The following is a 24,442-nucleotide window of genomic DNA, read 5'->3' on the forward strand; positions in this document are numbered from 1 at the left end:
GGTGGAGCAGTGCTACAGGTGTGTGTGTCTGTGTGTGTGTGTGTCTGTGTGTGTGTGTGTGTGTGTGTGTCTGTGTCTTCTCTCAATTTCTTTCTATCCTATCAACTAAAGAAGATAAAGAAAATGGAAAAATGCCCACTGGAAGGGAAAACTAAATTCCTCATGCAGGCACTGAGCCCCAGTGATAATCCTGGAAGCAAAAAAATAATAATTGGGTTCTTGGGAGTCTGCAGTAGCACAGCAGGTTAGGCGCACGTGGCGCAAAGCGCAAGGACCAGTGTAAGGATCCTGGTTCGAGTTCCCGGCTCCCCACCTGCAGGGGAGTCACTTCACAGGCCGTGAAGCAGGTCTGCAGGTGTCTGTCTTTCTCTCCCCCCTCTCTGTCTTCCCCTCCACTCTCCATTTTTCTCTGTCCTATCCAACAATGACAACATCAATAACAACAATAGCTACAACAATAAAAAAAAATTGGTGGCCAGGCAGTACACAGTGGCTTAAGCGCCGTGCAAGGCACAAAGTGCACGGACCAGCACAATGACTGGCATAAGGATCCCGATTCCCCAGCTGTAAGGGGAGTCACTTCACAAGCGGTGTCTATCTTGAGTCCTCTAGATTTGCACAGTCTGCTCTGCTCCGGGCTTTGAGCTGAGAGACAGTCAGACTTGGCGCTTGCCGATGGAGAGGGCGTGCTTTGCGCAGAGCAGTTGAGATCCTTACGGTGTGTGTGTTGGCACTGCTATGTGTGAGGGGATGGTGCTGGCAGGTACTCAGAAGCGTTTCACATAGGGGGATTCAGAGGTGCACTGCTTTCTACCAAAGGGGTCACACATTCAGTCTTGAAAGGTAGAGTGCAGGAGTTGTAGGCCTGAGGCCTGAGCATGTATACCCAGTACTCCCCTCCCCAAATAAACAAAATCAGTTTTTTGCCTCCAAGGTTATTGCTGGGGCTCGGTGCCTGCACTATGAATCCACTGCTCCTGGAGGCCATTTTTCCCATTTTGTTGCCCTTGTTGTTACTGTTATTGTTGCCTTTGCTATTCTTGTTGGATAGGACAGAGACAAATCAAGAAAGGAGGGGAAGACAGAGAGGGGGCGAGAAAGACAGACACCTGCAGACCTCCTTCACTGCTTGTAAAGCGACCCCCCTGCAAGTGGGGAGCTGGGGGCTCAAACTGGGATATTTAAGCTGATCCTTGCACTTTGCACCATGTATGCTTAACCTACTGCATTACCGTCTGGCCCCCTGCAGATGTCTTTCTCTCCCCACTCTGTCTTCCTCTCCTCTCTCAATTTCTCTCTGTCCTATCCAACAACAACAACAGCCAGGAACAGTAGATTTGTAGTGCAGGCACCGAGCCCCAGTGATAGTCTTGGAGGCATAAATAAATAAATAAATATGCTTTAAAAAAATCAGTTGGAAATAAGAGACAGGCATTCTTACTCCTGGCTTTGCTCCTAGCTTCCTGAGTGGCTTGGGGCAAATCACAGGGCCTCTATGGCTCGCCACCACTTGGCCTGCCCTAAGTGAGCACATGGAGACAAGTGAGCGATTTTAAGGATATGACAGTCTGGAGTCATTGGTCCCCTTGAGAACTTACACCGGCAAAGTCAGCAGGGACTTTCAATGCCTTCTTCAACAGGTGGCCATAAGAAGGCAGAAGGTGGGGGGCGCTCAGACACACTGCCTTGAAAACCAAGTAAGCCAGCCTGAGTTAGTGGCTAGGCCAGCACCACACACACACACACACACACACACACACACACACACACACACACCTCCCCACATCAGGCAGTGTGGCAAGGCCGACCTGCATTCAGCTCTGAAGTCCATGAAAGGGAGGACACATAGCTACCAAAATGGATTTCCAATAAATTACTTCCCGTGAGTTCAACCTCAAACCGCCCCACCCCCCTTGTATGTATAATACTTTCACAGATCCAGTCTGGGAGCGTTCAAATTAGCACAACCTGGCCTCAAAGATGGTGCAAAACAGAGTAAGCATTTTGCTTTTATTTATGTCATCAATGGTTTCAATGGGGATGACTCATCCTTCCTCTTTACACCCCAATATAGTATGTTTACTATAAATAATAGAGGGGGGAGAGAGAGATAGACAGACAAGAGACAGACCCCTGGACAGCCAGACCCAGGTGACTCTCAGAGGAAAGGCAAACATTCTCCCCTCCTCCCAGCCCCAGGGCACCAGGTGTTCCTGGCAAGTGACACTGCTAGGGAACAGGGGGGGGGGGGAGGGGTAACACACTGACAGGGTGTCAGGTGCCAGGCAAGGCTTTTAGCACTGAGCTCCTCTGACCTTGCAGAATCTTCCCAAGAATCCTGTCAGGATTCTCACTCAGGCCACACAGGCCCTGCTCCTCAGGAGTCTGTCAGGAAAACAATCCATCCCTTCTGACTCCAAACAACATCCTGATGTTGGTTTGGATTTTTTTTTAACACCACCAGTGCCTCTGGGGAGCCCCAACTCACAGAAGGCCAAATCACAAATGCAGAAACATGACAGCAATCAGACAACCCAGCCCTAGGCTGGAACAGTGGGAGGCAGCTCCATCCAAAGAGGCTGGAAAGCTGTTGTAGCCCTGGGCTCTGTCCACCTCCCACCAAAGGAAGAATGCCAACACACACACACACACACACACACACACACACACACACACACACACACACACACACACACACACACACACACACCTCAGCTCTCCCTCCATGGTCTTTCCAGAACCTCTCTTCCCAGACAGGCCCCAGCCACCCAGTGTCATCACTCACTAGAGTCACCAGCTCTGTCATCAAATGCTTTTGACCATTTCCCAATGTCAAACCCACCCTCCTGAAGGCTAAGGCAGGAGTGTGTGGGGTGGGCAGATGAGAAGATTCTGAAAGAGTTTCAAGATACAAAAGGCTGTGGCCCACCATAGGCTAAGGGTGACCACACAGAAGCCCGAGAGGCTTCTTTTAGACTTCTTAGACCTTTGCATCCGTAACCATTCATGCTACCCACCTAACATTATTCCAGCTGTTGCCTACTGGCATGGTGCTGGTACTGTCCTCAATGGAGGTGGCCTGGAAGCTGGCTCAGTTGTGGAAAACAGAGCCCACATGTGTGAGGTACCAAGTTCAAGCCCGAGCACTATATATGTTGGTGTAATGCTCTGGTTCTCTCCCTCTACCTTTTTCTGCCTCATGAATCACTAAGTAATTATTTTGAAAATAAATCAAAATAATTTTTTTTTTGTCTCTAGTTATCACTGGGGCTCGGTGCCTACACTATGAATCCACTGCTCCTGGAGGCCATTTTTTCCCTTTTGTTGCCCTTGTTGTTTATCATTGTTGTTGTTGCTATTATTGTTGTTGTTGCTGTCATATTGTTGCCATTGTTGTTGGACAGGACAGATAGAAATCCAGAGGGGAGGAGAAGACAGAGAGGGGGAGAGAAAGATAAGACACCTGCAGACCTGCTTCACTGCTTGTGAAGCGACTCCCCTGCAGGCGGGGAGCCGGGGGCTCAATCCGGGATCCTTACGCCGGTCTTTGCACTTTGCACCATGTGCGCTTAACCCACTGCGCTACGGCTCGAGCCCCCGAAAACAAATCAAATTCTAACAGAACCAGGGGCTAGCACTATTCCAAGCTTTGGGTCCATGATTGCTCAACAATTTGTTTGGCTTTGTATGTTAACTCTCTTTTCAGTCACCAGGTTCCAGATGCCATCAGGATGCTAGCCAGGCTTCCCTGGATTGAAGACCCCACCAATGTGTCCTGGAGCTCAGCTTCCCCAGAGACCCACCCTACTAGGGAAAGAGAGAGGCAGACTGGGAGTATGGACCGACCAGTCAACGCCCATGTTCAGCGGGGAAGCAATTACAGAAGCCAGACCTTCTACCTTCTGCAACCCTCAATGACCCTGGGTCCATGCTCCCAGAGGGATAGAGAATGGGAAAGCTACTGGGGAGGGGGTGGGATATGGAGATTGGGCGGTGGGAATTGTGTGGAGTTGTACCCCTCCTACCCTATGGTTTTGTTAATTAATCCTTTCTTAAATAAAAAAAATTAAAAAAAAAAAAAAAAGAACCAGGGGCTAGCTCGGCCAGTAGAGAGCACGTTTTACCATGCTCAAGAGCTTCCAGCCACCACACAGGAGTGCTCTCACAGAGGAGGTTGCATAAGAAGCAGAGCCATGCTGTAGTGTCTCTCCTTATCTCAGTATCTCTCTCCCTTCTAACTTATTTAAAAAGGGCGGGGGCACCAGAAATAGTGAAATCATATGTCCCAGTCCAAAAAAAAAAATCTAGTAGCAGAAGATAATGATAATAACAACAATAAATTCTATCATAGACTTAGCAGTGCCCCCAAACAAGAGTTGACTGATACCTTTCACAGCTTCTCTCCTGGGTCAAAAACCATAGGTCAGTTCTATAGCTTGTTAGCTCCTATTTATAAGATCCCCCTCACTGAGCCCAGCACTTTATGCCAATCTTACCCAAATGTAGCCTGAGGAGGTGGTACAGTGAATAAAGCATTGGACTCTCAAGCATGAGGTCCCAGGTTCAACCCCCAGCATCACATGTGCCAATGATACTCTGGTTCTCTCTCCCTAGGGAGGGAAAATGAGAGGGGGTTGGGGGAGAGAATTTGAGTGAGTGTGTGAATATTAGTCTCCCGTTCTACTGTTCAAGGAACCAGGGCTTCAGAAAGACTAAGTACCTTGTTCGAGGCACACAGTACACCAGGAGCCTGGGTTTGCCTGTATGTGTGCCTGATCGCTCCACTTTGTCCTTAGAACACACCACCTTCCCTTCCCCTTCCCCCACGAAGGTCCTTTCTTAGAGGATATGCCCCCACCCCCACCCCCATTCCTAGGCTGCATTTCACTATCTTGGCATCTCCTGGACTTTGTGCTGGTTCAACTTCCTGGCAGCCTGTCCCAGCGCTCACCCCTGCTCTGCCAGCACCCTTACAGCCATGTGCAAACACCACAAGGCCATCAAAACAAAGCTATCAGTTGGCTCCCCAGCCCCAGCAGTCAGCCTGAACCTCTTTGTTTGATTCCAGGACAGCTTATTGACCAGGGAACGGGTCAGAAGTTTCTGTTCCACCCTACTGTGTCCCCACCCAGGCCCTCTGCTCTGAGGGTAGGGGAACAGGGCCACACATCCAGTTAGCTAATTTGAAGTCAGCACAAGTCACTGAGCCAGCAACCAGTGGGAAGGATAGGAAGGCAGGCTAAGCAGGAGGAAGACAGGCCCCTAAAAGGCCCACACTGCCCACACCCTGCTCCTCTTGGGTGAGCAGAAGAATCTCAAGTCAGTGTCCACACGCGGGAGGGGAGAAGGCGGTGAGGGCAGGAAGCTGATAAACCCGCCTGATAAACACAGCGGTCGGGAGTGACAAGCTACCTGCTCTCTGCCATCAGCAGCCTCACACACCTGCACCCTGACCTCAGAGAGGGCCCCTGCCACCCACTTGGTCCCTCCTGGCCGACATACCCCGCCCACCCCGACCCCCATAGTTTATCTCTGCATATTGGGAAAAAGTGGCCTTTATCAAGTGATCTGGCCCATGTAGATTGTTAAACAGACCACAGGGGTTATCAGGCGGAGCTGATACAGGAAGATAAACAGCAACCTCTTATGCAAATAGTGCTGACGCTATGGGGGCAGGCCACTGGGCAGAGCTGGAATTTGAAGGCATGAATCTGAATGCTTTGCATTTTCCAGCCTTGAAACCCTGGGAACCCCCTGGACCTTGGAAGAGGAGCTTTGTGGGAGGCCTGTTCTCTGTCTTGGGGTGGGGATGGGGGGGGCAGGCGGGAAGGTTCAGATCTACTTTGCAGAGAAGGGCAGAGACTTCAGGTCTGGTTGCTGTGACTGCTTTCCAAGAGCCCGAGTTTCTTCCCCACACCTCAGCTATGTCTCTACTCCAAGATTTCAGACCTACTGGGGCCGGGTGGTGGTACATTCAGTTCAATGTACAAGGTAAGGGTTCAAATCCCCATTCCTCAGCTGCAGTGAAGCTTCATCAACAGTTAAACAGTGCTGCAGATGTCTATGTCTCTCTCCCTCTCTATCATCCCCTTTCCTCTCGAATTCTGGCTGTCTCTATCCAATAAATAAAGATTTAAAAAAATTTTAAAGAAAGTAAAAATGGACATCAGGGGTAGAGGTGATTCACTGTACAGACACCAGTAATAACTCTGGTGACAAGAAAATAAACAGAAGATATTCTCTAGAGTGTGAGCTAGGAAGAGGTCCACAGAACCTGGAGTTCTGGGTTCGCAGACATCAACCATGCCCCCGCACCCTGGGAGCTGCTGAGTTCTGCAGAGCTGCCCAGGCACAGAGGGTAGCAGCTCTTCTGGGCTGCCTTGCTGCATGCAAAACCTTCTCGTTATCTGACAGGCAAACTCCCAAACCAAGAACCAAGAGGTGAACAGCTGCAAGTGACAAAAAAAAAAAAAAAAAAAAAAAATCACACTCTTTCTGGGAGGGGACAAAGCTAGCAGCAGTTTCTCACACCAGCAGGCTGAGAGGCAGGGGGCTGATGGGGAAAGAGGCAGAGAGAATGACAGAAGCCAGGCTGGCCAGAATGAAACACTGAATGGAACAGGCTAATTTACACAGGAAGTAAGCACTTACCAGACCCTTCATCTCAACACACAAAACCCTCGGCCATATCTGGAAGCAATTACATCCAGTTAACATGATCGGCCTGCCACTAAAATTAACTGCAAACAGAAATATTTTTCACTTTTGCAACAGGCCAATGCCAAGGCTCGGCCTGGTGCTCCAACCCCCACCCTTGATTCTCTGGCTGCTGGGGAATATTTAGCAGCTCCTCAGCTCAAGAAAAAAGAAGAAGGAAAAAAAAAAAAAAACTCCACTCTTAGAGCTGTCACACACAAAAAAGTAAAACAGCAGATAATTATGGGGGGTGGAGGTGTGGATGGGAGGGGGGGAAGAGGGCCAACGGCCAATGCAGACCATTGTGCTGGAAATTGAGGCAAAGGGCCAGGCACATGGGCCAACAGGGCCGCGGTGCTGATAAGTTCAGCCCCGAGCACATGCAGTTTCAAGAGGGGAAGAGGGTTTGAACAGTCACTGGATTTAGCAGTGGCATCCCTGGGCTTAAGTACCATCTTTCTCCTTCTCCCTCCTGCCAAGAGGGCTGGGGGTCGGGTGCAGGAAGGGAGCCTCACAAATGTTAAGTGGATCCTGAATTTAGCACTTAGGGGCCCATTGTCACGATTTCTCTTGCTCGAGGAAAGCTGTTGCCATGCCTCTGAGCACCGTTCACCTGCCCGGGGAGAACAGGACAGCCTTTTTACAGAACTGTGTGGTTTTGCACAGAGAGGAGGGAAAGGAGGAGAGGCCAGCCCTGACAACTACACACTCTGCAGAACCCCAAGTCCAGTCGCCTAAACACACCTAACCACCTTTATCTTTGCATTCAAACCCCTTCTTCACTCTGTTAAGAACTGATTTTTACTCCCCCCCCCCAAACTGTCAGCAATGCCATAAATACCAGAGAAAGCAAGGCAGATTAGAGGGGTCATCTCCACCCCCAATGGCCGACCCCTGGGGATCAGGCTCTATTACACTTCCCCTACTCCCCTCAAGTGCAGTTAGTTGCTCCTTCTGTCATGGGAGGTGGCGGGGGGGGGGGGGAGGCTTTGCAAGAGTGGCCTCAACAGTAGCAGCAAAAGGAACACTGCCAGGTGCCTAAACAACTCACAAACATCTCTTCTCCAAAAGTCAGGCAAAAGTTGCCCTCAAGAATGAGGTCAAATACTGCTGTTCTCTGCCAGAGACCCATTTAGAAACCTCCCTGGAGGAGGAGCAGAGGGAGGAGGGAGAGGTGGGGGAGGAGGAGGAGGACGTCAAGTGGCCTTTCATTTCAGAGTCTAGGCTACGATGGAGAGGAAAATGTATCTCACTTTATGGAATGGGACGAAAAATCTATCCCGTTCTATTGTTTTCCTTTTTTTTTTTTTTGTTCTTGTTTTTCAAACATCTGTCGAAGGATGAGAGAGAGGGAAAAAAAAGAAAAGAAAGAAAGAAATGTGCTCAGCTTTTCAAATGTTAGAACCTGAACCCACACCAGGGCAGGATGGTGGCACACCTGGCAGAGCACGCCATGGGTTACCATGGATGAGGACCCCCCCCCCAGAGGTTCATGGTCCCAGTCCCCACCCACAGGGGGAAACTTCTAGATTGGTGGAGCAGTGCTGCAGGTATCTCTCCTCTCTGTCTCTCTCCCTCTTTCTCAACCTCTGTTATAAGTAAAAAAAAAAAAAAATCCACTAATAACCTTGATGCCAAATAAATAAGTAAATCAGTCTGAGCCCACAGCCCAAGCCTGACCCAGATCAGTACTCCACAAGCATCATCCAATGACTTCAGGCTATGGATGTCATGTTGGGGACCAGGAAATGGGGTGGGGGGGACAGATGATGGTGTCTTGTCACAGCCAAGAAGCATCTAAGAAGCCAGGGAAGGAAGAATTCAAGCCCAGGTTCAACTGTGTACACAACCAGTCCCAGCCCCCCCCCACACCCCTGGCCCACACCCCCAGAAAAATGCAGCACCCCACAAGAATGTGAATAAAAGCAGGCACCCTTCCTGGAGACCACCCCGTCTCCAGGGCCTCCTCTCGCCCAGATCCTCAAAACACCCCATCACCACACAGTCATATGGGCATGGAAATGGTTAAGCCGCCTGCCCTCACCGTATAAATCAAGGAGTTCAAGGGCGCGGCGACATACCACAGCAGTGCCCTCTGCCCAAGTGACGAGAAGCAGAGGGATGGGGGGGCATTTCCCAGTGCCGCCAGGGTCAGGGCGGTGGCCCCCAGCACCCTGCACCCTGCGCGGCAGAGTTCATTTCCTGAGGTGGACAAGTCCTCCTGGCCATAAAGCTAATGGGGACTTCCTCGCGCAGCTGACAGGGCGACTTGTCACCGGCCACGCAGGAGCCAAGCACTGGTTCCCATTAGCGGGTTATGACGCCAGGTGCGACTAATAAGGGACACTGGCGAGAAACCAGAGCCTGCTAAGCCGGATCCCCAACTCTGGAAGCAATCAAGCAGGGCCGCAGGGCCGGGGAGGGGGCTGCTGGGAAGAGGGGTGGGGGTCCCCGCAGTAGAGCCCACACCACCGGCGGCATCTAACCTGCCTTTGAGAGCACAATGCCCCACTAATCCACTTAAGAGACCCAGGCCCATGGTAGTGCCTGGGTCTCCCGTGGTCAACTGGGGTCACAAGACAAGATGGGTGTAGGCGGCCCACAGGGAAGAGAGGCCCCACTGCATTACCTTGTCTAATATGTTTGGCTTTATTGGGGGGCTCACTTCAAGGGAGAGGAGCCTGGTGGTTCCAACAGGTCAAGCCCAAACCCAAGCTCCTTAATGGTCATCTTTGTGCCCTCCCCCCCTCACCCCATGACATTCCACCAAAAAAAGAAAAAACAAAAACAAAAAACAGTGACCCAAGCTGAGAGGGGAAGGTCTGTCTCCTCATCATGCCTGGTTGGGGCCACTTAGCTGCATGTATAACTATGTCCTTTCTTACTATTTCTGGGGCATCTAGATGCTTTTAAAGAAGGGCAATCTCTAAGTTTAAAAATAAATGAATGAATAAATATTAAAATACACACAGCCCCAGCTGGCCCAAAAGCTCCTCACCATCAAAATCCCTGTGACTGAGCAAATATACCAGTTTGGTCAGTCATAACCCACTGTTCCAGAAAGTTCTTTCTTATCCCTAACTTGAAGACTTCCTACTGCCCCGCTGAATACAATCTGTCCCTGCTGAAGAACTGTAGAGCCTGGGGCAGCGTGATGGCATGCCTGGAAGGGTGCATGCTACCAGGTGCAAGTGCCCAGGTTCAAGCCCCTAGTTCCCACCCACAAGGGAGGAGGTATTTATGAGCAGTGGAACAGGCCTACAAACGTCTCTCGCTCTCTCTCTCTCCCTAGTTCTGTCTCTCGCTGTCTATCAAAAACAGAAAGAAAAGGGAGGGAGGGAGAAAGGGGGGGGGAGGAAATTCAAATGCTACAGACAGTGTCAAAGTGCTCTAAGTACAGAGAAAGAAGCAGAGAAAGAAGCAGGATTCTGTGAAGCTCCCACTGAAGTTTCCACACTGACACCCCTGCAGCTGCATAGATAAGCCTCGCATAGGCAAAAACCCAACCACAGTTCTTTCCAGACTGAGCCAGCATAATAAGGACACTGGGGCTTTTAAGGAGAAACAGTAGAATGGGGTGGGGGGCTTTTGATTATGCTGGCACGAAATTAACAGCATGGGATTTTTATTTTTATAAATGGGTTTCTTTTTTTCCTCTCCCTTTTTCTGTTTTTGATTCTTATTTTTTAAGGCACAAAAGGCCTCAAGTGCTGGGAGCCAGTCTCCCCAAGTCAGGAGGTAGACGGGAGAGGAGAACACACTCCTGGTCCCCGTGGCTCCAGCCCTCACAGGCCTGGGTCCTTCTTTGCACAAAGCAGTTCTACTGCTGTCCTGCTCTCAGGTCATCAGGGGAAACGAGGACGACTAAGCCAGTAGTCATGGGTCTCCTGAACACCAGCTGCTGGGAATACAAGGCTGGTCCTCTCTGTCCTCCCACTCCCTCTCTGGCTCCACCAGGGGCTGGAGACCCTAGCTAGACAGACAGAAAGAACAATGGACTCAGAGTCAGAAGACCTAGGCACAAACCCTGACACCCCCTTTACTGCCTTACTATTAAGCAAATCAGGGTCCCTCTCCTCAGCAGGGAATCAAACTCATACCCTGGCACTGGGAGATGGTTCATGTCTTCCCGGAGGGAGCCTCTGGGCTGGAGCGACAGCACCATGGACAGCACCAGAAAGAGCTCTCAGGATGGTGGAGTGGTACTCTGGTGTCTCTCCTGCCTTTCTCTCTAGAAAAATATAAATGGAGGGCTGGGAAGGCTGTTCAGTTGTACAATGATAAAGGGGACTGGGGAGGAGTCCACAAACCTGCTGATGGCAAACTGATAGAGCACATGTTTAGAGCACATGTTACCACATGTGAAAACCAAGTTTAAGCCCCCACATGCATGGGATAGCTTCACGAGGGGTAGAGCAGTGCTGCAGGTATCTCTCCTTCTATCCCTCCCTCTCTCTATCTTTCACCCTCTATCAAAACAGAAAGAGGGCTGGGTGGTGGCGCAGCGAGATAAGCACGCATGGCATGAAACGCAAGGACCGGCGTTAAGGTCCAGGTTCAAGGTCCCGGATCCCCACCTAGAGAGGGGGGTCACTTCACAAGTGGTGAAGCAGGTCTGCAGGTGTCTTTCTCTCCCCCTCTCTGTCTTCCCCTCTTCTCTTGATTTCTCTCTGTCCTATCCAACAACAACAGCAGCAATGGCAATAATAAAAATAATAATAACAACAACAACAACACGGGCAACAAAAGTGGAAAAAAATGGCCTCCAGGAGCAGTGAATTTGTAGTGCAGACACCGAGCCCCAGCAACAACTCTGGAGGCAAAAATAAATAAATAAATACAGAAAAAAAGAGAAAGGAGAACATGGCCACCATGAGTGGTGAAGTCATGCAGGCGTCAGTGATAACCTTGGTAACAAAAAAAGAAAAAGAAGGAAAAAAAAAAAAAGCTAATAGGCAACTTCTAGAATATACTTAGCACAGAACCTGATGTGCATTCCTCTGCTGAGTCTATGCTCAGAAGCACCCAGCACTTTGGGGTGGGGGGTGCAAGTAAGGGGAGGTTCCATAGAAGCCCCTCCTCCATAGCACAGAGCCCACCCACCTGGGCCAGAACAGACATGGGGTCCCCACGTCACAGTGGCCACAGCAGTGTAATCGCAGCAGCCTACCTGGAACCCACCCCACGCGCTCCATGACACTGTTCCTCACGCTTTATATTTGAAGTTATCCTGGCAATAGTTCACCTGGTTGATATTATATAATAATGTGATGGTACTGTTATTATTCCCAAAGCCACACAGCTACAAGTGGTAAGATCCAATCCCGACTCCGACATTTCATTTTGCTCCCTGCGGGTAAGACACAAATCAGAGGCAAGAGTGGGAGGCGGGCATGCCCTGGGGAATCTTTCTGTCTACCAAAACCACTGCCGGGGAGGTAGTGCTTTCACCTAACAGCTGAAACAGAACTGAAGGAAGGAAACCTTTAGTTTTCGGGGAAAATTCAAGAACCTTCCAAAGAATGCAGTGACACATGCCAGTACTCATTTAGCAAGACTCAGGAAGTCTCACACTTGGGTTTTCCACTGGACTTAGTTTAAAATTGCTTCTTAGTATTAGTATTTGAAGCGATTAGAAACTTTTCTCTCTTGAATGAGCTAAATAAAGAGTTATGGATGAAACCTGATTTTAACAGTGTGGGACAATCATTACTTCGAGATTCATAAGTAGTCTTCGCAGAACAAGCAGACGGAAAAAGTATCACTGAACTAACTTCATTTTTTTTCTTTTTTTTTTTTCCACCAGGGTTATCATTAGGGCTCAGTGCATGCATGACTCCACTGTTTTCAGTGGCCATTTTTGATATTTGCTCTTTCTTAATGTTTACTGTTATCAGACAAGAAAAGTTGAGAGGGAAGGAGGAGACAGGTCAACAGAGAAAGACGCCGGTAGCACTGCTCCACCACTCAGGAAGCTTCCCCCCTACAGCTGGGGACTGAAGACCTAAACCTGGGTCCTTACGCATGGTAACGGGTGTGTTCAACCCTATGCACCATCCTCCAGGCCCTGATCTATAAGTTTCTCTCCCCTTCCCCCATACCAATCAGCAGCTCCATCCAACAGTGACAGCAAGTTCAAATGGAACTTCACACTGAGATGAAAAAGCCAGTAACTCTCCTCCAGTGGAGATAAAGAAATCATTTTCAACACTTCCAAGGCTTCAGTCTCAGTTCCAGATGACTCAGGGCCCGTGTTCAAAAGCAAAGTCAGAGCCGACAGAATCCTATCACACTGACCCCCAATTTGGACTGGCTTCCTGCCAATCGTGACCCAAACAGCAAAGTCCAACTAACCAGAGGGACTCCAGGACAGAAGTGGGTGCAAACAGAGTGAAATGAGTACTTCTAAGTCCGGGGAGTAGCACAGTAACTAGAGTGATGGATGGGCTTGCAGGTGTGAGGTCCAGAGTTCGGTCCCCAACACTGCATGCTTAGTTCTCTCTCATCTATCATTAATAGGTAATTTTTTTTTTTGCCTCCAGGGTTATCGCTGGGGCTCAGTGCTTGCACTAAGAATCCACTGCTCCTGGAGGCCATTTTTCCCATTTTGTTGCCCTTATTGTTGCACTTATTGCAGTTGTTATTATTATTGTCGTCATAGCTGCTGCTGTTGTTGTTGGATAGGACAGAGAGAAATTGAGAGAGGAGGGGAAGACAGAGAAGAGGAGAGAAAGACACCTGCAGATCTGCTTCACCACTTGTGAAGCAACCCCCTGCAGGTGGGGAGCTGGGGGCTCGAACCAGGATCCTTACTCTGGCTCTTGCACTTTACACCATGCGCACTTAACCTGATGTGCTACCACCCAGCTCCCCTTGGTAAATATTCTCTAAATTAAAAAAAAAAAAAAAGAAGAAGAAGAACTTTAGGGGCCAGGCCGTAGGACACACATGTTGCAATGCCCAAGCACCTGGCCTCAAGATCCTGGACCCCACCTGCAGGGAGAAGCTTTGCAAGTGGTAAAGCAATGCTGCAGTTCTCTCTCTCTTTCATCTCCTCCCTTCTCATGTTCTCTGTCTCTATCAAAATAAATGTGATAAATATTTTAATTTAAAAGAAAGAACATTTATAAACAAGTCAACAGCTCAAACAGCTCAACCAAGTGCCTGGTTTTACAAACAAAGGCCCTGATGGTTGAGAGAAGATTTAACTTTAAAAGCCTAACAATGACGGCATAGGGAAAAAAAGAAAAAAAAAAAAAAACATCAATCAATAAACTGGAGCTGAGTCCAGAGCCCCAGCTTCTGGGACAGCAGGACATCCCACCACAAAGCCTCCTGCCCACCCAGCCCCACAGTCAATGACCTCTCCAGAAGACCAGAGGTCCAGGGGGTTATAAACTTCACTCCCCCGCCCCCAAAAAAAAGGAAGAAAGAAAGAAAAAAGACACTTCCTGGAAATAGCAGTGGATTCAGAAAGGATTGGGGTAAATCTGTGAATGACAGAACAGCCATAAATAGCAACGAAGGGAAGCTGGGTTCCACCTGACCTTTAGGAATTGACGTCAAGGAAGATAGCTGGAGCCTCCAGTGGTGCTGTGTTAGGGGAGGTGCTGGCAGCCCAGACTAGGTTAGATGGCACTGACCCAGCACGGCAGTGCCCATGTTCTTATATGGTGAGGCTCAGAGGACCCAGGACCGTGAATTAGAAGGCACGCTGGCCTCCTGACTCCATCCCGCCTCTGCTACGTGACTTTGGGCAAGTCGCTTCCTGGCTCCAGGGCCCCTTTTCCTGGTCAGTGAAACTGGGCTTGACCATGGCCTGCAGCTCCTCACCCAAACCCTCGGAGGCTTCACCGACCCCAACTGCTCAGATTCTAGGATCGTCGCTCAGGGCCCAGAGTGTCTGCCAGTCCCAGAGGTGTCTGGGGAAGCGCACTCTGTAATCAAACACATTAATATTTCTGCAGCCAAACATATGAATATTCAGAGGAGGAGGGATAAATATAGCCTCACAGCAGTTCAGATCAGGTTTTGCCGCTACATGAGTTGGCTGCCAACTCACACCAAACCCTTAGGCTCTCGGAGCTTTCCAGACTTCAGAATGACGGGGGAAGGAGGAGTGGAGGATGGGCCTGTACTCCAACTGTCTACTCGCTTGTCCACCCGTCTGTCCGGGGAGGCCGTGAGCCTACAAGGCAGTCATTTTGGAGAGGAAGAAAGTAGAGCGATGGATCAGAGGCCTAATTAAACTGCTGCCATCGCCCCTCATCCACAGCTTGGTCTCTTGCAAGCAGGACAGGGTTTGCCCTCAGAGGCATCTCAAGCTTGCTCAGTGATAAAAGAGGCCCAGGAGATCAGGCTAACCTCTCACTTCCCCCCAAAGTGACCTATACCGAGGTCAACAACTCATGACCCTCTGAAAACTCCAGAGCAGCAGCAGCAGGCCACCCGAGAAAGACTAGGGCAAAGGGCTGGCAGCCGGGCCCCAGGCATTCAAGCTATGCAGCCCCTCTATGCTGGAGAAGGCCCTCAGAAGTTTCTGGAAGGGTTGTACTCACGGGTCCAGGGAAGCAGCTGAGACCATTCCTGGTGATTTCTGAGAAGCCCTTCAAGAAGCAGTCCAGAGTCCAAGCAATAAGGCACGTGCCCTGCTATACACAGGCCCAGGGTGAGAGCCTGGCTCCACTGGGGGAGGCTGTGAGGCCTTGGTGCCTCTCCCTCTCCCATCTAAGGGTGCAGGATACACACTGCAACTGGTCCACCTTGTAGCAAATGGTATTTATTTACTTATGTATTTACTTTATAGAGACAGTAGAGAAATTTAGATGAAGAGGGGATAGAAAGGGAGAAAGAGAAACACATAAACACTTAAGCCCCATGAAGCTTCCCCCTTGCAGGTGGGAACCGGGGGTTTCAACCCAGGTCCTTTGCACATTGTAGCATGTGCACTCAACGAGGTGTGCCACCACCCTGCCCCTAAACTGGTCTGCAGAAGATCTACAAGTTCCTGGGACACCAGACCCCACTCCAACTAAACAGCGTCACATTGAGAAACGCCTTCAGACCAGGCTGTGTGAGCCAGGGAGGCTGAGGGCTCTAGCCCAGGCCTGAGTTTACACCTGGAGTAACTGAGCTGTCCCCAGTTTTCTTATCTCATAGGTGACAATTCACAATGAAAAGTTACTTGTGAGGTGGAGGGTAGATAGCATAATGGTTATGCAAACAGAATCTCATGCCCGAGGCTCCAAAGTCCCAGGTTCAATCCCCTATATTACCAGAAGCCAGAGATGAGCAGTGCTCTGGTTTAAAAACAAAAACAAAAACAAGAAACAAGAAAAGGTACATACAGGTCAGTTAGTTGAACTGGGATCTCTAAAGAGATCAGATCCAGACTAGGTGCATGCAGAACAGCTCGAGCCGTTCAGAAAAAGCCAGAGCAGAAACTTGAGGCTGAAGAAGCATTCACTCCTCCAGATGCCTCCTGCCTCTGCCACTGTCCTCTGTAGGGTCCCCCTCACAGACACACACACACACTCACCCAGGAGAGAGTCCCATCTTTCAGGCCTTCTGGATTGTTCTGACTTCCTTCTAGATCCACTGGGTGAAGTAGGCCCAGCTGGCTGAGCTAAGCTTCACCTTTGCTAGGGCTTTCCCACAATTCACGACCAGGTGTGACATTGCTCTGACATCTCTGTGTCCTGCAGGGGCCACAGCTCACTCATTGTCACTCTGCCTGCCTGCTGTACCCACCCCCGCCCCCACCGCATGAGAGCCAGCTTGGGATCAACTCAGAGGGAACCCTAGTGATAGGATTCTAGAACAATGTCCCCTCCCTACATCCTGAACAGGTTTTCCTTCCCTTTCTCTCCCCCAAAAGGAAATCAGGTGCTACTACTGGTACCTAATTTTTAACAAAGATTACTGCTTCAGGAGCACAATGGGAGCAGGGCCCTGCAAATGGTGGCACATCTGTTACCATGTTCAGGGACCCAGGTTCAAGCCCCAGATGCCCAGCTGCAAGCGGGAAGCTTCACTGCTCTAGGCGTCTCTCTTTTTTTTTTTTTCCTACTTCCCCCTTGACTTCCCTGTTTCTATTCAAAAGAAAAAAGTAAACATTCAAAAATAAACACATATTTTTACAAAACGAAATAAGGGACCTGCAAGATGGTGCAACAATAGGCCACCCACCCCCAAATGCATAAGGTTCTGAGTCTGAGCCCTGGCACCACATAGGAGCAGCAAGGGGAGAAGTCCAAAGATGTCAGAGCAGTGCCTTGCACATATGCTCCCTCTCCTTCTCTGTGTCTCCCTGGCTCTCGAATTCTAAAATTAGGAAAAGAAAAAAAAAAGTTAAGCCTAAAAAGTCACCAAAGGTAACATTTCCTCTTCTCTGTCTTCCCCTCCTCTCTCGACTTCTCTGTCCTATCCAACAACAATAGCTATGACAACAATAACAATAACAACTATAACAAGCACAACAAGAAGGGCAACAAAATGGGAAAAACGGCCTCCAGGAGCAATGGATTTGTAGTGCAGGCACCGAGCCCCAGTGGTAACTCCGGAGGCAAAAAAAAAAAAAAAAATTTAGGAAAGGTAGAGAAGGGAGAGGGGGCCAAGTGGCAGCTCATCTGGAAGAACACCCATTAACCCCCACAAGGACACATGTTCGAGCCCCTGGTCCCCATCTGCAGAAGAGAAGCTTCATGAATGGTAGAACAGTGCTACAGGTGTCTCCCATTCTGTCTGTCTTTCTCTTCCTCTACCGAAAAAGAATGAAGCGTGTGTGTGCGTGTGTGTGTGTGTGTGTGTGTGTATTGGCACACACACACACACACACACACACACACACGGAGTAGTGAAGTTGGTACAGACAATGAGTCCCAGCAAAGACTCCAGTAGCATAAGGGGGGGGGGCAGACAGTGGTAGAGTGAACAGGGCACTAAACTTGGAAGCCTGAGGTCCAGGTTCAATCCCTGGCATCTCATGTGCTACAGTGAGGCTCTGGTTCTCTCATCCCTCTCTAGCTTGTGTTAATAAAATCTTTAAATTGAAAAAAAAAAAGTAAAAAAATAATAATAAATAATTTTTTTAAAAAAGTAAGTAGGTGGAAAAGTACAAAATTATGGCCCTGTTCACCGCCGACCTAGTCCTGCATCACAGGCTCCTGCTGACAGTTGTCTTGCCCTCTGGACCACACGGTAGTAGCCATGTGTGAAGAGGAACAGGAGGCAGCAAGAAACAGGGACAGCACCTCAACCCAGGAGCTCAGGCAAAGAGAGGAAGGTAACCCCACAAAGTGCATCTGGTCTGAAGTCAAGGTCCATGCAGGAATGTGTTTCCCCACTGCTTCCTTCCTGTCATTTAGACACAGGAACAGGAACACACACACACACACACACACACACACACATACACACACACCTTCCCACCCCGAGCCCTGCCCTGTCTCTGCTCTCCAGCCACAGAAGCCAACTTCCCACAGTCAAGAGCATTCTCCAAGTCAGCGGCCCACAGCACGAAGCCGAGGGCCCCAGGCTGTGCCTCCCATCACAAGCTCCCAAGGATGAGGCATTCTCTGCCCAGCTGCTGTGCCCCAGGAAGGCGGCGCTGCAGATAACACAGGCTGGAGCTCACACGGGTGGGGGTGATGCACAACGAGCCATCACAGCTTCTGGGTGGTGCCCCATTCATTCAGCACCAGGCCCTGATGACCAGACCCATTTTGAAAAGATTAAGACAAGGGTCAGGAGCTAGTTCAGGAGGGAAAGCTCACACAGCGAGCGCAGTATAAAGAGCCAAGGGTTCAATTCCCAGCATCACCTGGGAGCACCACGAACAGCACTAAAGAGGGCTCCATGGCTCCTGGGGCAGGACCCTGTCGCACCTCTAAGTAGTCAGTCTTTTAAAAGTTGACCTGGGAAAACCAATGAGCAGTATTGCACAAGCATGAGGCCCTTGGTTCATCACCCAGAGCCGCAATGATAAACAAACAAACAAACAAACAGGGAGGGGAGTGGGCAGTGGTACAACTGGTAAGTGCACAAGTCACCGTGCACAAGGACCCGAGTGTGTGACCCTGCTCCCCACCTGCAAGGGGGACACTTCACAAGTAGTGAAGCAGGTCTGCTGCTGTCTCTCCTTCTCTCACACTATCGCCCCATCCCCTTCTCCATTTCTCTATGTCCCATCAAATAAAGTTGAAAGAAAAATAAGCGGGAGGGGGATGGCCACCAGGAGCGGTGGGTTCATCATGCCAGCACAGGACCCCAGCTAATCCTGATGACAATCAAATATTAATAATAATTAAATAATTAAATAAATAAATAGGGCTGGCAAAATAACTCACCTGAAGAGTGCACTGCTTTACCATATGCACGACTCAGATTCAAGAACAATTCCCACCACATTGGAGGTAGCTTCAGTGCTGTAGTGCCTCTCTCTCCCTCCCTCCCTCTCTTTCTCTCCCTCCCCCCCCACTCCCTCTCTCCCTCCCTTTCCATTGCTATCTAGAAAATAACTTAAAACAGAGTCAGACGGTGGCACATCAGGTTAAGCGCATATAGTACAAAGCTCAAGGACCTGTGAAAGGATCCCAGTTCAAGCCCCCAGCTCCCCACCTGCAGGGGGGGAGCTTCACAAGCGGTGAAGCATATCTGCAGGTGTCTACCTTTCTCTCTCCCTACCTCCTCCTCCTCTCTCAATTTCTCTCTGTCCTATCCAATAAAAATGGAAAGAATATGGCTGCCAGGAGCAGGGGATTTGTAGTGCCAGCACCAAACCCCAGCGATAACCTTGGAGGCAAATAATGATGATGATGATGATGATGATGATAATAGTAGTAAGACAAGGCTCTAAAAACACACATCAACACCCAGCTCTCATTACCCATACTTTGTGGAATATAACAGAGTCCCCCAAAGGAACCAGAGCTCCACAGAATGGGACCCTCTCCCCCCACAAGTCCTGTGAGAAAGCTATCTTATGTAACCCTCTCAGGGAACAAGATGAAAGCAAGACCCAACAAGACCTAGAAAATAACTTACTTTCCACTAGGCCCCCCTCCCCATCACAGAACTGAGACAGTTCACATCCAGAGAGGATGCTACAACTCTCTCTGGTCAGTTTGGGGAGGGGGTTTCCTCCGTAGGAAAGTCTGAGCACAAACAGACACAACCTGGGTCTATTTTCGAACTATAGGAGAACTAAGAAGACACACCTTCATTGTGGTTGTATTTTGCACCCACTGGGAAAAAAAAAATTGGCTACTTTTAGCTTAGTGGCACTTTCCACAAGGTAAGTCTCGGAGCTGCTTCCGGCCTGAGTAAGGTGATCAGCTGACCCTCCCCCACCCAAGTGGGGAGAACAGCGAGGGGTGCAGATACACAGAATCACTCGTGATCATCAAAACCACAAGCAAGAGGGGAGGGAACTGGAGAGAGCTCACACAACTGACAAGAGAAACTCAATTTGGGGTGGGGGGGGGGGTCTGGAGGTGGCACACCAGGTTAAGTGCATATAATACGAACCTCAAGGACTGGCACACGGGTTCCAGTTCAAGGCCCCCGGCTCCCCACCCACAGAGGGGTGGCTTCACACGCAGTGAAGCAGGTCTGCAGGTGTCTATCTTTCTCTCCCCTTCTCTATCTCCTTCTCCTCTCTATTTCCTCCTCTCAATTTCTCTGTCATATCCAATAAAATTTTTTAAAAAATGGAACAAATGACCTCCAGGAGCAGTGGATTCATAGTGCAGGCAATAATCCTGGCAGCAAAAATTAAAAAAAAAAAAAAAGAGAGACAGACAGACAGACAGAGAAAAACTCAATTTGACACTGTCCTCTGACCCAGGAAGCAAGGGTAAGAGGACAGGGGATGGTTAGGCTAGACGTGAGGTCAAAGGCAAGCCTGCAGCCTGCTACCCACACCCTCAGTAGCTCTGACAGGCAATGCACAGAACCCTGACCCCCCCCCCCTTAAAGATTTATCTCATCTGAGACAAGAGTGTTTGTCAGTAACTTAAGAGAGATAAAAAGAGAAGCAAATGCACCACTTGAGTCCATGTGGCACCAAAGATGGGGCAGGGGGGCTTAGGCACACAAGGTCTGGGCTGTAGCAGCTGGGACCATATCCTGCTACAAAGGCCTCCCTGTTGTTCCAGTTCTACCCCTCACTATCGCTGGGGCCCTGGGGAAGGGTCTGAAGGGCTCCCTTCACGAAAGCAGCTCACCTACCATGGAGGCTCAAACGTGACTCTGTGTGACACACTGAGCACTGAGCACTGAGCCAGACACCTGCCTCTAAGAGCTCCGTGAGATGCTTGTTTCCCAGAGAAGGCAACAGAAGGCAGAGAGGAGCTGGCGCCAGCCTGGAGTGGCCTTTAATTCAACGTGAGCAGGGATGGGATGAAAGTCCGGCTCCACAGGCTGACACACTGACGCTCACTCCCCTCTTTCCCCTGTGAATTTAAATCAGCTCCCTCTAAGCGTGTTTGCAGGAATGGAGGACGCCACGTTCTGGGTGATGAATGTTCCCGGAGAATGACGTGCCCAACTGCAGCTGCTCCCAGCCAGGCAGAAGCTAGCCCCTCCCAGTCTCCCTGTGCAGACACCAGTGCAAGGGATCCCGGGCACCGGAACCCCGGAACCTGGCTAGCCCCAGCCCAATAGACCTTCACCTTCACCCACAATCCCCCTTCTTCTTCTCCCTTCACTTGATCATCCCCCCTGAGCAGAGGAGGGCAGGCCCAACAGCAGAAAAAGCACTTGAGAGGCCAAATACAAAGAGAGAAGGTGTCTACTAAGGGCGGATAGCTCACCTGGTCAGTGTGCTTGCTTTCACAGGCACCAAACTCAAGTTTGAACCTGACCCCTACCATGTTGGAAGACACTTTGGTGTCCTAGTGTCACCCACCCCCTCCTTTATTATACTGGGGGAAAAAAATCAGTCCAGAACCACGAAAGCCTTGATACTGACCAAAATAATAATAATGCATTCTGGGAGGTGGCACAGCGGCTACAGAGTCTACAGAGTTGGACTCCCAAGTTCAAACCTCACCATCGTATGTGCTAGAATGATGCTTTGATTCTCTTTCTCTCACACATGTGAATTACTAGATAAATGATTTTTTTTTTTCAAAAAAGCAGCACCTGGGCCATGCCAGGCAGTAGACCCAGGTTCAAGTTTTGGCATTTTATATGGGAAGTGCTACCGATGGGGGGGGGGGGTCTTCCTCTCTGGCATGCTCGCTCTCTGCCTCTCTATCCGAATGCAAAAGCAGCTCAGGACCATGAAGTAATGCATGCATGGGGCCCCAACACCAAGAAAAAGAAAAGACAAGAATAGAAAAGAAAAGGAAAACTGGGCCGGTAAGTTCTCCATGTTCTACTTTAGTTTTTGTTTTCTTTTTAGGTAGAGACAGAAGGCGGAGAGGCAAAGACAGAGAAGGAGACCGCAGCACCGACGTTACCTTCACTGGGTTGGGGCCAGGCTCGAAGCTGGGCTGTGCACATGGCAAAACAATACTGGGATATCCAAGTGGGTTATTTTGCAAGCCCTTCCCTTCTCCAGGCTTTAGAAAATATCCCCCAGGGCCCCTCTCCACACACTGAAAGTGAAGTCCTTCCCCATCCAGAACTTGGAAAGATATAGGAATTTTTTTATTATTATTATTTACAGACAGCAAAGTGAACAGGGGATTCAGGCACCCTCAACCCCCAGTGCGCGCGCGCACGCGCACACACACACACACACACACACACACACACACAAGCGGCTCACCTGTGCTGCTCTACAGCCTCATTGTCTGGTAGCTCCACACCACACACGCTGCACTGCTCCCCCAGGGCCCGGCTCTCTGACTTCATGCCCACAGCCAGCTCGCCCAGCTTGGTGAACAGCTCCCGCTGGATGAAGCCCTGGGGCAGCAGCCCCCCGTAGCTGCTGAAGTCCATGGACACAGCCAGGGCTGGCTGCACATGCAGACCGGAGCTCACGGCGGTAGGCACACCCAGCACCGCCTCAGCCTTGTGGTTGGGCAGCACCGAGTACACGCCCAGGGGCTTCTCAACCGAGGGTGTGGGGGGCTCCAGGCGGCCAGGGGGGCCCTGGCCGGTCTCAGCAGGGGCCAGCAGCTGCTCGGCATTCTCCTCTCGGGCATAGTGCAGCTCCCGTGCACTGGTGATCACGCTGCCCCGGGTGGGTGTCCCCGGCCCCTCCTTGCCCCTCTCCTCCACCTTGTCCCCCAGCCCGCCCGAGAGGCTGGGCTCGGCCGCCCCGGAGCTGTCCTGGTTGGGTGCTTCATCCACCTGCATCATCTCTGTCTTCACCTCCACCAGCCCTGGGTGCCGCCCGCCCCCCGCCAGGCCAGGCTCCTCTGGGCCCACGGGCTGCTGCAGGGTGCCCTGCAGGAGAGACTGGCCGATGGTCATCAGGCTGTCCACCGCAGCCTTGGTGGGGCTCATGGTGGCAAGGCCAAAAGAGCTGGAGACAGACGGGCTCTGGTCCACCAGTGGCCCAGGCAAGCTGGGCGGTGCCAGGCTGGCGTAGCCGCTCTCCTCGCTGGAATGCTTCGAGATGAAGATGTTCTTGAGGTAGCGGGCCTTGCGGTCCTCTTCCTCCTCAGCCCCACCACTGCCGTCTCCCAGGGGGGCCTCCATGGCGTCGTTGTCGTCAGAGGCCTGGATGGTCTCCAGGATCTTCAGGCACTGCTCCTCCAGGTACTCGATCTCCAGGATCTCAGCTGCATACAGCAAGTCGTCCAGGTCCTCAGCCTTGGCCTGCAGCGTGGCCGTGTAGGCGTACTCCAGGATCTGCTGGAAAGTCTTGGGGGACAGGAAGTCTAGGGTGTAGTGCTGGCTGTTGCGGTGGAAGAGGATCTCAAACATCTTGCTGGTACAGGCCAGCACGGTCCGGTGGGCGTGGAACTCCTGGCTGTCCACCATGATGACCACGTCGCACAGCGTCCCTGCCAGCCGCATCTGGTTGGCCTTGCACAGCAGCCCCGTGGGGTGGCTGGGGTTCTGCAGCTGGATCATGCCCATCTTCGTTAGATCCATGGTGCTCCCTGGGGTTCAGGCATCAGGCTCCCCTTACCTTGTGGGCTCTGTGGTGTGGGGTAGGGCTGGGCAGGGCAGATTTCCTCAGCCAACAGAGAGGACTAGAGAGGAAGGGTCAAAGAGAGAGCAAAGGCTAGATGAGCATCACTAAAAGTAAGGATTCAAATGCTACTACTTCTTCATGGCCCCAGCCAAAAAAACCTTGAGATCTTTTTTCCCCCAAGATTTATGTTATCATTTAAGCAAAATGAGAGAGAGAAGCCAGAGCACCACTCAGGTCCATGGGGCCACTGGGAATCGAACCTAGAGCTTCAGACATGCAAGTCCTGTGTTCTACTGTCCCCCAGCAACCAAGTCTTTCTTTCTTTTTTTTTTTTTTTTTTTTTTTACCAGAGCACTGCTCAGCTCTGGCTTATGGTGGTGCAGGAGATTGAACCTGGGACTTCAGAGCCTCAGGCATGAGAGTTTCTTTGCATAACTATTAATGCTATCTACCCCTGCCCAGCAACCAAGTCTTACAAGATTTTTTGTTAAAGTTACTGGGCCGGGGAGATCACAAAATGATTATGCAAAAGACTTCCATGCCAAAGGCTCAGGTTCAACCCTCCAGCACAACCACAAACCAGAGCTAAGCAATGCTCTGGTCTGTCTCTGTGTTGTCTCTCTCTGTGTGTGTGTGTGTGTGTGTGTGTGT

General features: G+C 50.5%; 1 protein-coding gene across 2 annotated transcripts in view; it reads right to left on the minus strand.

Annotated features, from left to right (window-relative positions):
- The window catches only part of ZBTB16 (zinc finger and BTB domain containing 16), a 213,235-nt gene that overhangs the window by 185,614 nt on the left and 3,179 nt on the right, over positions 1–24,442 (minus strand). For both annotated transcript variants that reach the window (XM_007535244.3, XM_060180033.1), the window contains exon 2: positions 22,472–23,849. In XM_007535244.3, the coding sequence (XP_007535306.1) occupies positions 22,472–23,748 (1,277 nt within the window). In that variant the 5' untranslated portion in view covers positions 23,749–23,849. The remainder of the gene's footprint in view (positions 1–22,471; positions 23,850–24,442) is intronic.

This window comes from Erinaceus europaeus, chromosome 20 (assembly GCF_950295315.1).
Source record: "Erinaceus europaeus chromosome 20, mEriEur2.1, whole genome shotgun sequence".
NCBI lineage: Eukaryota > Metazoa > Chordata > Mammalia > Eulipotyphla > Erinaceidae > Erinaceus > Erinaceus europaeus.